This window comes from Temnothorax nylanderi, unplaced genomic scaffold, assembly GCF_030848795.1.
Source record: "Temnothorax nylanderi isolate EJ_2023f unplaced genomic scaffold, tnyl_v1.0 TNYL_tig0018_pilon, whole genome shotgun sequence".
NCBI classification, from domain to species: Eukaryota; Metazoa; Arthropoda; class Insecta; order Hymenoptera; family Formicidae; genus Temnothorax; species Temnothorax nylanderi.
Window position 1 is genome coordinate 1,678,528 of NW_027249080.1, and position 15,252 is coordinate 1,693,779.

Here is a 15,252-nt window from a genome sequence, read left to right on the forward strand (position 1 = left end):
ACATACAATATTACATATTTTATATTGTATATAATACACAGATATTAAAAGTAATTTCATATAAAGAGTAGAAGTCGGAAAGTGATCGAAAGCATCGTGAATTTTTACTACCAAATCTCTCGATCGAGCCTTTACGCGCTACATTTCAAGTACCTAGCTTGGGATGAGGAGCCTATTTAATCAGGCTAACGACCGGTCGATAGGCCACTCGTAGAATAAAAGCCGATCGTACATGCCACTTTTAAATAGCGTGTCCCACTGCCCACTCAGTTCTCGAAACGTCCTACTTTTCCAAGCTTGCGTTCGCGCTGCTCGCGATACTTTAGAAATAGACGGTGTTAATTAGGCGTCTGTACCTACGCGATATTTTCGCTTGATTGATTCTTTCAACAGTTTACGATTGTCGGGAATTATCAAGGTGCATTCGTTTGCAAGTCGCGCGAATCCAAGACGCCAAGAATATCTCGACTCTCGATGGGCATTCACGGAAGTGTCAGCACAAAGAAGCATCCTCGGTCGCGTTACGATCGACGCGCGTGCAAGAGCCACTTCGGCGTGGAACCTGGAAAGGAAGCAGTTCACCGTGTCAGAAATTCTTTTTTCCCCTCCTTCCTCCCTTGTCTCCTCGAGGCGCAACTTATGCACATGCATAATGGACTCGCGCCCGCACATCTACGCTGCGGTCGCTGCGCGACTGGATTCCACCTACGTCAGAGAGGATACTCCATAGCATCATCGCCACTACTACATCGCCAGAAACGGCGCCGCGAATGCAACTGAAAGTAGCAGCAGCACCAGCAACAACAGCAACGACGACGAAATATCCAGTTCAAAAAGAAATGGAAGAAGAAGAAAGAGAAGAAGAATATCGTTGTCGAGACAGGACCACGTAGTTTCTCAGGTCAGGACTACTCTGTTAGGAAATGGTGCTAAAACGAAAGAATGGTGGTAAAGCAAGAGAATGGTAATAAAGCAAGAGAAAAAAAGGCAAGAAGAATATGATAAATAGAGGGAAATTTATTGAAGAGCTGGAATTAAATTTTCTTATTGTGCTGAGGAAACAAAGATCTGTTAAATTAGAGAGTTTATCGACAAGTACGATCTGTCCATGATTTCAAATTTTTCATACGTAATCCGATGTGTCTCATGAAAAAAAGTGTTTTTCTGATAGTTCTAACCGAAAATTAAAATTTAACTTCTCTGAAGTTTCAATACAACGTTTCATTAAAATTTTATTATATTTTTATACAGAAATAAAAGATCGAATAATATCCTCCTATTTTTTAATATTAGAAATTTCAGTTCGACTGATGTAGGATGATATTCGTGACAATCAAAAGACATTGGTATCTAACATTGAGTTTATCTCCCGTATCATGGGATAGACTTTTTTCTTCGCATCTCCGTCACGGAGCACCGAGGAGGAGATCTGGTTGTTTCAGGAAGAGATCCGTGTAACCGGATCGACCTTTAACTTCTCTCGTTACAATAATGGAGGTTGGTCGAAGGGCCGGTCGCGCGGTAATTGGAAATTACCGTGTCGTCGCGCATGGTGGGTCACGAGAGCGCGCCAACAAAAATGCGTCCACATTGGCGTCGGGCGCACCGTTATCTTTCCGGCGGCGGATTTATCAAGATGACCGGGACTGCGGGTTCGCTCGAAATAATCCCGGAACAACCAACCCCGATTTCCGCGAGCGCGTGAAAAAGTCGCGAAGATCGAGAAGAAGAATCCTCGGCGGTGCCACCAAACTTGGACGTTAGAGATCTCTCGATCCGACTTCTTCGCGAATCGACTCCCGCACCACTGTGGATGAGAGAAACAAATACGCACGGGTCTCGGCGCCGTCGGAGAACGGAGGCCGGCCGATTTTTCGCGTTTGAGACATTTTCGCTCTTTATCCCGGACGCGAGAGATAAGCGCGCTTGTAAAAGCGTCAAAATGTTAATGAACGCGCGCGAGGGGGCCTCACCTTCAAAGTTTTCATCGCTTCCCGGAAACGTGCTTCAAGTACCGATCTGCGTTTGAACACTGCTCGTTATGGAATGCGTGCATTATTGCAGATATCTCAAAATAAGTAATAAATACGTCCACAGGATTGACTTTAATGTCTATCTCTCGAGCAATCGGCTATCCGTACATTAAGAACGCCGAAAGTACCGTTTTCTTCGTAATATCGTGGAAAAGTGGAGCTGAGTTCAACGCCACGTATCGCGTGGGACTAATGGTAATTAGGTTGGACCTGGACGCACAGAAGGCGAGGAGAAAGTGCCGCTGTGTTTGCGGGTGCTCATGATCGAAGGGAGCATCCGCGCCTGATGTTTGCGACGGAATTTGCCGCTGGATGTTGCAAGGCTGAACCAGTGCTCCCAAGCCTTGTCCATAAATATATCGATGCGTGTAAATTCGATACCGGTATTATTGGCGACTCTCGATAAAATATACAACTATTTAACACGTGTGTATATATCATACCTCTTTTTCCCCTCTCTCCCATTATCCGTATATAATATAAAATAAATTGAGGTAAATTTTTCTCAACTGAAGAATTAACTATCCTTTATTTTGTGTCGAATAAGGTTCCGATTATCAGGGCGAACATCTTTGCTGGCGTAAATGCTCGGACGCGCGTCAGTCGCGCGTATCGAGGCGCGTTGAAAAGAAAGGGAAAAAGAACTGGTTCGAGCTGGTCGTCGAAGGTAGGGTTCGAACCGCGAATAGACGAGCGGCTACCCATATCCTTGGCACGATCCGCGCCGGTGGTGGCGATCTCGCTTGGTGCTAATTGCCGGTACTAATTGCTTGTCACCACGCTCGTCGCGGTGATACTCGCACGTATCGCTTCTACGTACGACACCGAACACTCTTGGGGATACGAGGCACGTCGCATACGCGACACGATGACTGTCGATTCCGACAAAGGACCGACAAAGAACATTCCGCGAAAGTTTGCACAGACGATGTCTCATGGGTCTTTACACGCGCGATACGCGAAACGCTCGCGCTCGCGCGCGCGCGAAAGCGGAGGCCGTTGCCACTTTGTCGCTGCCGAGGTCCGCGGCGATTTATTTCTCCGGACACGAGACACTCGGGTAATCACACGACTGAGATCCCACGGAGATCGCCTTCGTCTTCACGGAATCTCAATGATATTGATTTAAGAGGAAATCGGTTTAAGCGGATCTGGGAACGTCTATCGCGAAATGATCTTCTCGCAAATTTAAGATTCTACCCGATATTACGCGTGAAAAAGAAGCATTATAGTTGGGAATTATTTTAGCGGGAGAAACCTCATCAGGGGGCTTTCACGGTATTTAAAATATCCGCGCGATCTATCTCGCGCTGCTGATTTGTTTTCGTGCTGCGGACAAATTACACTTCGCTCGTCCCACCCCGGAGAAATGGCTTCGCGAGAGTGGCCGACAGTCGGATCAATCTTTAAAATCTAAATTTGCGCGCTTTCCGATGCACAAAACGTCGGCGAGGAGGCGAGGGGCGACTCCGCATCGATACGCACCGGTAATATTATTCATGAGGCTTTCACGGATGCCGGCAGGTATTAAAGCGAGGGGAAGATTTTAGCCGACGTGGATTCTATTTCGCGACGTCGGACGTCAGCGCTCGTCACTGTCACCGAGGGCACGCCGGAGAGGAGAGGCGCGGATAACGCGGTTTCGCGCTTGAAAGTTCAATCTAAAGCGAAACCCGTCTCATCCCGCGCGAGGCGCGAGGGTTCGAAGATTGGCCGTTCTCTTATCGTCAATCGAACGTATCTCTCTTCTTTTCTTTCACGGCCGTAGACCACAACGTTACGCGATGAATTCTGCGTAGATTCCTCACATCCGCGCGTGGATACATGTTCACCTCGCGGTGTCCGAAAGGTCGAGCCTCCACTTTCCAGCGGCAGATCGCGGCTGTCGCGATCGATCGGATAACTGTCGGAAAAGCCGTGCCATTTGCAAAAGGGAAAGAGAGACAGGACGTGACTGCGAGCCTGCGAGGTCGGCCCCTATCGTGCCGTTCGAAATCAATTATCCCGAGGATGGGGACGCGAATCGGCGCGCTTAATGATTTCTGTTTATAGGCCTACCTTTCCGCCGCGCCGGCAGATGCGATAAATTCGTGCCGCGCGTCATTGTTGACTTTGATGGCTCGTTATTTGCGGCACTGTCCTCGGCGCGATACGTTGACGTCTTCGCGCGCAATAAAATTGGTACGTCTCACTTTCGTGCCGCCGCGCCGGCCGCGTCGCGACGCGGCGTGACGGGACGGGACGGGACGGGACGGAGCGGGGGCGAAAACCCGGCGCCGATGACCTCAAGAAGTCTTCCGGCACGGCTGCCTCGGGGGAAAAATCTTATCGGCGATTTACGAGCTTGACGCGCGACCGGCCGACCGGCCGGCGAGAAAGAGAGCTCCGGGCGCCTTCCATTTCGAACGCGGAACACGTGGCTCCTTTTGAAGATCGAGAATTTTATCGTCGCACGCGAGAGTAAAATTAGAACCCGAGAGCGATATGATAAAGGCCTGGCGAAGTGGAGGGCTCACCGGGTGGCCAACCAGCGACAACTATAAATAAACTAAACATCCTCGTCAGGATACTCGCGCGAATTAAGGAACCTCGTTGAGAAAATTTCTATCTACGCGAGTGTCGTATTTTATCTTTGTTAAAACGGTATACCAAATTCGGCATACCGAACGTCGAATTCGCGAATCCCAAGGTCCGGGCGTTATTTTCGAACAACACGAAGAGGACACGGCGAATGCGAGGAATGCAAATTGTCGACCCCCATTAAGGAAAAGCGGCACGATGTGTTTGCGCTAAGCGTAATGCGCGTAATGCGCTACTACGTGCGCGCGTCGGCGTCGCGGTCGGGTTGCACGTGCGAGTTCCCTACGATTTACGATCTTAGAATTAGACACAATAGGAACGACCCGACTCTCGCGTCTAATAATCTTCGCCGTATACGGGACGGGACTCGACACGCTCGTGCCGACTGCCGACTGCCGACGCGAACGTTGCCCAGAATTTGCTAATAGCGCTCTTAAAAGGATATCGGCGACCGAAAGAGACGAGGTTTTCGTAACGTCCGCGTCGATCTGCGAACGGATGAGTTACAGTCCGCTGTCATCCCGAGAGATTCGAGTCCTTCCGCGTTCTCGATCGTGAGATACTTCCGCAAGAGCGCGAATCACAATGGGACGAGGACGAAAGGGGACAATACTGAGTTAGGTCTGCCGCTATCACCAAAGTGCGAAAGCGAAAGTTGTCGAAATTCGTACGACGCACCAAGAAAAGTCGAAGAAACAGCTTTAAACGTCGCGTTAATGACGCGGCGTGCGATGCGAATCAGCTTTAAATCCGCCAGGATAAAAATCGGCCTGCCTTGTAATTAGAGGCCTCTCACGCCGCCCGTTTCGATTCCACGTGGCACGTTACATCTTCTTCTTTCACTCTGCCTCCGTCTTTGTCCTTTTAATTTCTCTCCCTTTCTTTCACTCGGTGGTTGCGCAGCGCCGGGGCAACTCGCACCCTGACCTGCGCGCTAATTAACGAATTATCATTCGACGGCAGCGAACAGCGGCGGCGCGACTTTATTTGGTCGCGCCAGGTGTTACGAACGGCACGCCGGCGTTGATTTAGCAATTTCTAGGCGCCACGAATCGCCAAGTAATCGCTTGTCGCCCCCGGCAATTTCCATTATCGGCATACCGAGAGGCTGAGAGTCCGCGAAGGCCGTCGTCACGGCGGATAAGGTAGAAAGAGACACGCAGCCTCCGCCGCGCCGCGATCCGCTGTCGTCGTCGTTTTTCGTTTTCCCGCAAAATTCGACGCGGCGTAAATAAAAGCGTGGGAAAATCTTGTGTATCATGCACCTCGTATTACCGAACCGGTCCTAGGAATATCATAAGAAAATTGCTACATCGAAGGGCTTCCCGATCATTTTCTTGCAAACTTAACGGATTACGTGGTCGTGCGTAAAAATATTTCAAGTTTTTATTTCGCGCGAGTCGGCGAGACGTTATCGTCCCTGGTATTATTCACAAAATTATGACGATTTTAATGAGTAGCAAATAATCCAAGGTTCACACAGTAATTTCGTTTTCATCCATGACGGAAGATCGGAGTTTGCTATACCCGGTTAATTTCTGAATTTCTTGAATATGCAGGCGCGTGGGCACCTTCAAGGTGAAGCCGCGCGGTTTTGAGCGCGATTATATCACGTTTCATTCAATTGCAAAACGCGCGATTATAGCGAGCGCACTGTTATTATCTATTAAAATGGCAGTATCTCGCTGTATCGGCCGATTACGTAGTTCCTCGGTGACACAATCGCATTAATGTACAACTGCGATTTCTCCGTTCATCCCGTGATCACTACTGATATTATTTCGGCAGATATACCGCGAAATGAAACGAAGCGACTGTTATACAACCTCGCGATGAGGAAAGGAGTCGATTGAGTCGTCAATTTTTAATAAGAGCGTGAGCTTTTATTTATAGCAAAATTTCGATTGAGAATTGATCAATTTTATGAAGCAAGTCGCGCCTCGCTCGATCCTACGAAAGCCGAGACATTTTCCAGCTCTCCGTGTCGCAGAAAACTCCTTAAAGGTGAATCATCGCGGCAGCTGTGCCGCTGCTAATGTACGCCTATTTATAGGATAAACGGCAACGTTCTCGGAAAAAGTGTTCCATTGGCCATATCGGTAAGCAAACGCGAAACCAGGGCCGCTCTCCCTCCGTCGCGTCTCCGTCGTGTATCGTGATTTTAATCGGTTGACCGGGGAACCCGCGCGCAACGCATCTCCCGCGGACGGAGATTTTCCACGGCATCCCTGCTTCAGATCGCATCGCTATTCCACCCTTCGGTTGTCCCGCGAGAGAGAAGGCGTTGAATTATTTATAATAACGCCGGTAGGAACAACCGCGCGGCATTAATGCGCGAAACGGATTCCCTGTTCCTTGCCCCAGGTGCGTTGACCACGCATGTAACGCTAGGACGTCCCGGGAAGTCTTGCTCCGCGCGTTATTTACGGCAGAATGCAAATTTAGCGCGTAATTTATCCTTGTCGTGAGAGAACGCTTCCCTTATCCTTAGCGCGAGTAACTTTAAGTAACTTGATGGCACGGCACAATGGACGTTGCGCGCGTAAATAAAAGTGACCATAATTGATAATACAAAAAATGAAAAACAAACAACACGAAGTACAAACGAATGCTTCTTAAGTTTAAGTTTCTTCTCGTGTTACGACGCGTGTAACTCTAATGGAACGTGCGAGAGTAGCCTTTCACTAGGCAACCCGTTCGGCATCGTTGCACGTGAAGAGATTGACGCTTAACACGCAATGCGCGAACGTTATTGAAAAATCAGCATTGTCGAAGAGACAAGTGGGGAACAAGAAGGTAAAAAGAAATTTACACGCGGTTTTGAACGTATTGTTGCGTTTATTTCGTACTGTATTATTAAAATTAATACAATGACAGAAGTATTTACAGGAGGTTTTTAGCAGCTACATGCGCGATCGCAATCTTCGCGATTAATTATTAATGATGTAATAATATAATAGCATAATATAATATAATAATTCTATAGAATATAATAATTATAATATAATAATAATAATAATAATAATAATAATAATAAGGGAATATATTGGGCAGCGCGGCGTGTCCGAGTCGCACGGAAGGCAAGAGTCGACGGCGTTCTCCGCGGATTTCAATTAACGCGAAGAAATGAAGCGAAAACTGATTAATTCTGACTAATGACGTATCACAAAGAAGAGAAATAAATAACGAATTCACGCGAGAGAAGCTAAGTCGACCCACCCGGGTCGCGCCGCCCTCGCCCGTCGTAGCAAAATTATATTTTACAGGTCTATTCCGTTCTTTGATTCTCGGAGACGCATCTTGAGCCACGTTCCCTGGCACACACACGCGCGCACATGCGTCTCGAGAGGAAATGCACGCGTTCGAATTGTGCGTGTACGCGGCGTTAACGAACATTTCGGTGGTTTTTGCATCGAACCACCGTGGTCGGAGAGACTGAATAATCGATCGAACAGTCGCCTCGGTCCACGAGGTCGAAAGTTTCCCCGCGCGATGGTTGAAGCACTAAGCAGTCGCCGAAGAGAAGATTAAACATCACGAGATTTTCGCTTCGCGAGTTATTCCAAGGCTGCTGATTTGGAAAATTCGACATTTTCAAGTCTAAAGAAGTTCTCGAAATACGAAATAGTCAACGTGTCAAAAGTGCGCTTTTTAACTTCGAAGAGAACCATCAAAAACCGAACATCGATCGATATTTGCAAGCAATACGGAAAGAAATTCGGGAGTGTTGCTAAAAATTTCGTCGCGTTAAAACATCAGTTACATTTACTGGCAAATTCCACGTCCTCGTATACCCTATGGAGATTTTCTGCAAAGAGATGTACAGATTCACGGTTGGACGAGCCTCTCGTGCTGCTCGAAGCCAAGGCTCGCCCAACCAAGTCCGTAGTCATTTTTACAGCGCTCTCCTCGTCCGCTCTTCTTTCTTTCTCGTCTCGCTCGGCGAAGACACAGGTCGCTCGTTAGCGTCTTGCCAACGAGCGTGTGTCCGCGGCGAAATGAACGAAAATTAGAGGCGCGAAAAAAGGGGGAGCGAGCGTGAGAAAGAGGACGGAACGTGTTTATGACTAGCATTCGTTGCGCTATGCGAGCGAGCGAGCGAGCGAGCGATTCGCGCGTTTCAATTTGCGCGCGATGATGAATTTTGTGCCTAAATAAATTTGTGTATGTACAATTTTGATTTGCGCGTCCACGAGAGCCCGGAGAGCAGACGAGGTCGATTGTTTTTTTCTCTCTTTCGTTTTTCTTCCGCGCTCGACGAGCAACGAACAATTTTGAAGTAATAGAATGAAAGGATGCTGGTTCATAAAGTATATCTGATAGTATGATTGAGAAATATTTAACAATAGGAAAAACGTATATACACGTGATATATACGGCCTATAGGAAAGTGGTCCCTTCTCCATAACGTGCATCGAGAGTTTTCGGCGGTTCGTGCAACGAGTTCATTGACATCTGAAGGGCTCGGCCCAGCATTGTTAATTTCTTCCGCCGAGGCCGTATTCGAGCTAACTCGAGAATTAGAGGCGTCTAGAAGGCTCGTCCAATTTTTTGATCTCCCGCGAAGCCGGGCGCAATTAAGGCACTCTTCACACTTCAGACGTACAATTCTCTCCCTGCTAGGCATCACAGTCTCGTGACTCGAAAAGCCTTGCCCGCGAGTAACCGGACAAGTAAACGTAGGCACTGGTGATATACGCCGTATTAGCGCACACGCGTCGTGATTTTTCTTAAAGGAAGGCACCGAAATGTGTTTATCTGGATTGTCGTTAATCTCGGTCGTCGTTAAATTCAACAACCGATTAATATGGCGATTCGTGCCGATGGAACCGCGTGCAATGCATCGAGATACGTTACATTGTTGCTGGCGATTGTTGGCATTGCGGGATTTTTGTCAACTTATTCGAAAATCGGCCACTCGAACTCTGACAAGCGTTCTCGAAACGGACGCGGTATAAGACGTAACTTTTATCAATTTATTATTGATACACGAAAATGTCTGTTTCTAAAAATCGTGCTTCAAAAGTTAGGCCTCTCGGAATTACAACGTCGTTTCGGATAAACATGCAACGCGTCTCGGTGCATGCGCACGCGATGATAACTCGAATTTCCCTCAGCTCGAAAGGACGGTCGATCAGTCTATCAATAACGGCAGCCTAAGGGGAGCTCTCTTTGCTCAAAGTCTCGATTTCAGACGCATTCTTTTCCTCCTCATCGGGCAGTGACGGTGGAATCCGCCGGGATTATCGGAGAATCGCCATCGACTCTTGATGGATCGACTATTCTCGCATGTGGCGGAACGCGTTCCCCCATAGCCCCCATCAAACGTTGGGTGTCGCTATGACTCCGCATGACCTTTCCCTCGGATCTCCACCGTCGCCACCCCGGCGCGAGACCACCCCTGTTGATCGGCGTCGCAACCGCAACCGCAGGCACCTTCTCACACAAGCCACGCATACCCGCGACTCGTTCTATCGCTCGTACCTTCTCTGATTACTCGAATATGTACATCAAGACCACCCTCTTCGAAGCCGCTCGCTTCCACGAAGAGTCAATGCATACATGCACGCACGCATACATACGAATACGCATTCACATGCTCTCTCACCCGTATTTACAACAGCCGTTTGTTCGCTTTGATATGATACAAGCTACAATCTCTCGGCACCTTCGCGAAGGCACGCGTATGTAGAGAGGCGTCGTACACGTAGGATTCCGCGCGCGACACGCTTCGCACGCGGCTACGTTGCACGATTTGCGCAGCCGTGCGCACGCCCTTTACAATCTGTCTCGGGTTCCTGAGAAGTCCGGCGAAAGTCAGGACAGGGGCTTCGAGAAGCTGTTCGAGGATTCTGGAGATCAGGCTTGGTGTGGTACACGTGCAACGTTTTATTCTCGCTACGAAATACTGCTTAATATTATATGTATCGCGATCGAGTTACAGGATACCGTTTCGCAAATTTTTCTGATCGAATTAACATCTTCGCGACACGGATCGCCTTTACAAGTTGCACCGTGAGTTTCGGAAAAATTAAAGCAAAAATACACCATATTCCTCATGCTATCATTTCACGTTCCCCTAACGCTATCACAGCATTATGCGCTTCACGAAAAATAAATTTAGAAGTAATCCCTTTTATTTTAATCACTGTCGCGTGACATATTGATATCGCTCTCGACTTTATCACTCGACCGCAACAATCAAAGGAACCGCGAACCCGAATATATTTTTCACAAAGCTCATAGTCCTATATTCTTATAGAAAGACGCGCAATCCTAAACCTTTTTTAAGAATCTTCTCTGACATCACAGCCTTCGCAAATCTCGAGGAACTTCGTCCGTCCCATCTCGTCCTTCGTTCGCACATCCCTCGGGCACGCATCGTTGCTCAAAACCTCCCTCCTACTTCTTCACATCACTGTACACGTGATATTACGCGATACGTACAATTGCCTCGAACTCCCGATCTCTCGGCAGCTCCTCAAGGAGGCTGCCAGAGACGTTCGTCCACCTGCGCGCGAATATAATTCAACTGCCGGCACCTGCTGGCGCACAGCTGGACGGCACGATCTTACGAGGCCTCGTGCACCTGGAACCGTCGAATTCGCGCTTGCACCGACTCGCACTGTACCTCGCTATACCTGGTGTACCTGCCGGCACGTACGGGTTCCCTAATGACCACCAGGTTGCCGCCCCGTTCGCGGAGCGCCTCGAGACCAGCCTTGCTACTGCCGCCGCCGCGAAACGCCGTCACCGTCGGCGGCGTCGTCGTCATCGGGATCTTGGCGATCTTCGTCATCCCGGACGAGGTCTCCGATGTGAAGCGGCTGAGCGCCTTGCTGACGACGCCGTTACACTCGCGCGGCCATACTCTGGCGGCGCGATGGTGATGATGATGCCTCTGTTCCCACCTGTCGGCGGTTGCGTCGGCGGCGGTGAACGGGAAACTCGCTCTACCTTGACTCTTACCGTACAGAATAAAATCGAGAGAATCGTCCGAATAGATGCTGCTGCGATCGCTCGAGCTGTCGGTCGAGATTTCGGATACGGTGTCGCTGCCGCTATCGCTGCACTGTTGCTCGGCCTCGCCGAGGATGAACACGGGCGTGCACTTGAACACCTCGCCGCCGCCAGCCGGCATCGTGTGGGTGGCGGTGGCGCGACGTTGCTGAATACTACCGCCGACGTTTGACGGCGACGGTTCGATGATGACGATCTCCGGCAGAACGCTGCCGGAGAACTTTCGCGCCAGCGAGTCCATGTTCCTCTTGAAGGTGTCCCTTCGGTCCGGGCTCAGCCCGAATCTAATGGGTTTGGACAACGATCTCGAGACCGAGTAGAGATTTTCCGTATGCGAGGAGACGGCGCGAGTGCCCGCTGCTGGTTTGGAAATATCCGCACTGTGGCACAGACCAGTCGTGGACGACCGTTGCTGCTTCTCGCCGTCGCTCTTCGGCGTGGACGAGACCTGACTTTGATTGGCGATCGGCAATTCCGACGAGGCGCTGTTCTCCTGCGGGGACGTCGTCGTCGTCGTCGTCGTCGTCGAGGAATCGAGGACGGCCGCGGGACTGTCGTCTGACGAGGGACACGTCGTCAAGGGCGCTAACGGCTGCTCGAACATGTTGAACCAGGGATGCTGGAGGCACTCGGTCACCGTCAGACGTTCGCTGCGAACAGACAAGAATTGCTCGCTTGGAGAAAATCGTTTTCAATACTCTCGCGAGTTCTTCGCGAATTTTTCAGCTAGAATAAGGCTTTTACTTCAATATCGTATTTCCGATTTCCTGTTAGAACGCTAAAGATAAGAGGCTTGACGGTTACGTCGCGTCGGTTACTTGGGTACACACGCGCGGTGCTCTTGAACAAATATATCCTAACAACAGGCTCGTTCCGCGAACAACGTTCTCGTCGTCCTCGTTAACTCGAGGAGCGAGAGAGTCAAAGGGTTAAGAGACCCGTCGCATAAACGACCTCCGCTAGCGGACCGCAGCATTTATCGGCGGTGGCCATCATCGTGGCGGTCCCGCCGGGACGTTTTCGCGTGGCTATTTCGTGCCGCGCGTATACCATCCACGTATCGCACGGCCTGCCCAGAAACCATTACGTTGGCTAACGTATCGGTTGTCTTCCGGCATACGGAATGGAGCAGGATATCTTCAATAACGGAGCAACGAATTGCGCAACACGTAAACGCCGTGGAATGTCGACCCGTAGCTACTAAAGTGCTTTAGGGGGCGGTCCCCTTAATTCCGGGACCGTCAAAAAGGCCCGAATAAAAAGTGTTCGCATAAGCGAATTAACTCTTCCACTCTCGCATTTACATCATCATTATCGTGCGAAAAAAACAAACGGTAAATATTAGACAAAATGTTCCACCGGTAGACTAATGTAATATAATTTTATAAAGCAGAATAGAATCTAAACAAGTTGTCGATGAAAATTATCTAACGTAACGATCACCGTTATCACGGCGAACAGATTTATAGATCACGCTTGCTAATCATTAATGTAATAACACTAATTAATTACGCGATTGTTTGCATAGTACAAGTAAAGAATGCAAAAGAATGATTAATTGTAAGATACATTAATTTTAATGTGAATGCGCATAAACGAATGTAAATTCGATTGCGAATATGTTTTTCTCCGAAGCAGTGTAATGCAACCTCTTCGAGACTAAATATGGTAATTTGCAGGTCAGCAATGAAGACTGCCATTCAACGTCGTCGAGCATGATGATAAGTCATGCGGGTTCCGTGCGATAAAACTTTTTGCGCTCGCAAGAGAGGAAGGACGCGGATAATTCCGGATAGCGACTTCCTCTCAGCTGTCCGCGCGATAAGGAAACCTACGAGGTATTTCTTTCTTTCACTTTTCAGCGGAACTCGCCTTCCTCGACGTCGCTCTTCGCGCTTCGAAGAAAGTTCCTCGCGAAACGATGTGGCCATCGATCATTTTACTCGCGATCGATAGCAGGCTCGACGATCGGCTGATGACACTTCCTATCCTCGGACGAGCGAATTAATAAATGCATCTCGAGAGATGGAATCACAGTGGCGCTATTGTGCGCAGTTAATCCGCAAAGCATTAAAAGAAGGAAGGCGAGGTGAGTCAAACGCGATTCGAGGAAAAGATCTCGCGTGTTTAAAACCGGAAATTGTTGTGGTTCAATCCGAGACGCATTAATTTGCGCGTACATCTGTCTGATTTATCAAATGTACGCTTGCGACTTTTATTCGCTTTGTTACGTCTCGCATAATCGAATGAAAGCCGAAGCCAATAATAACGCGATGAAAGTGAACCCGAGGCTTGAGGATATAATATGTCTCGCTCCTAGAATTTATACAATAAGAGACACCGACGGACGAGGCTAGAAAAAAAGGCGCTCCGGCGACAAGCTGACGGGAATGCGAAGCAACTGTCGCGGAGTTTCTCATAAGCCGCGAATGGCTTTCTCTCGAAGTGGATGCGGCGTGAGACCTCGCGGGAGCTATCAACGGGCGACCGGGCGACGTTGACCTACTGATACCGAATCGCTCCTAGCGCGAATTCCCGATGGATCGTTACCGTCGCGCGATGTCGTCATCTCGGTTACGGCAACGAAATGTAGCGTCGCCTGCGACGACGATACATCTACGTGACGCGATTGTTTTCGTTCTAGGAAATCGGCCGACATACCGACATAACTAACAATGTAATCGACGCGGCGCGGCGCGGGCGCGCGTTTCGCGTGCTATCTCTTTTCGCTTCGAGGTAAGCGCCGGACATTCTCGGTAGATGGCCGCAGCCTTCCGCGAAGGAATTATTTTCACCGGTCCAGGAATGCTCGCGCCGGTTCTCCGGTAACGCGCTCGCCGACACTCGCCTTGACGAGTCCGGCGACATAAACGCTCGATCGAGCGATACGACGTGGGTGCGTAATAATTCGCGGCGACGACGTCCCGAACGCGTCGGGACAACGAATGGAAATCTTTTCGTCGAATCAAGTGGAGTATATGAAGATAAATGACGACGAAGTGACTCGCTACAATGATCAATGAATCTCGCTGTGAATCTGCGTCGCCGCACGGTTGACGCTACGCGCGTATTTCACGGCCTGTTCTAATCACCGAGAATTCTCATCTGGGAATTAAATTCCTCGAATCTTTTCTCGTTTACTTCAACTTACGCATGGATATGCGAAATTTATGTAATTACGTATTCTAATTTTTTTTAGTTATAATTAATATCCACTACAAATATTCATTATAAAAATTATGAACGATTAATGTTGAGAAATTCACTTGATACTTACTTTGGGTCCTTAACCATGAGCTTGCGCATAAGATCGCGCGCCTCCTCGGAGACATCTTCAAAGAGATCATCCGGGAAGTCCAGGCGGCACCGGCTAATGTTACAGAACGTCTCTTGCTTGGTGTCTCCACCGAACGGCGAGCATCCCGTTAGCAGCACGTAGAGCAGCACGCCAACGGACCACATGTCGGTCGCCAGGCTGATCGGCTCGTAATTCAGAACCTCCGGGGCTGAGACACACACGGCAGATGAGCCGTTATTATATCGTGGTACATCGAACCCTAATACTCGTCAGATTGTGTGTATATATGTATAAGCGCACGCGCGCGCGTGAGTCCCGGTA

General features: G+C 49.1%; 1 protein-coding gene across 1 annotated transcript in view; it reads right to left on the reverse strand.

The window, feature by feature from the left end:
- Positions 1–7,431: 7,431 nt before the first annotated feature.
- Positions 7,432–15,252, reverse strand: part of LOC139768858 (uncharacterized) — an 88,471-nt gene continuing 80,650 nt past the window's right edge. The window contains exons 5-6 of the mRNA XM_071699468.1: positions 14,911–15,139; positions 7,432–12,283 (exon numbers count right to left, since the gene is read on the reverse strand). Coding sequence (XP_071555569.1) covers positions 11,185–12,283; positions 14,911–15,139 — 1,328 coding nt within the window. The 3' untranslated portion in view covers positions 7,432–11,184. The remainder of the gene's footprint in view (positions 12,284–14,910; positions 15,140–15,252) is intronic.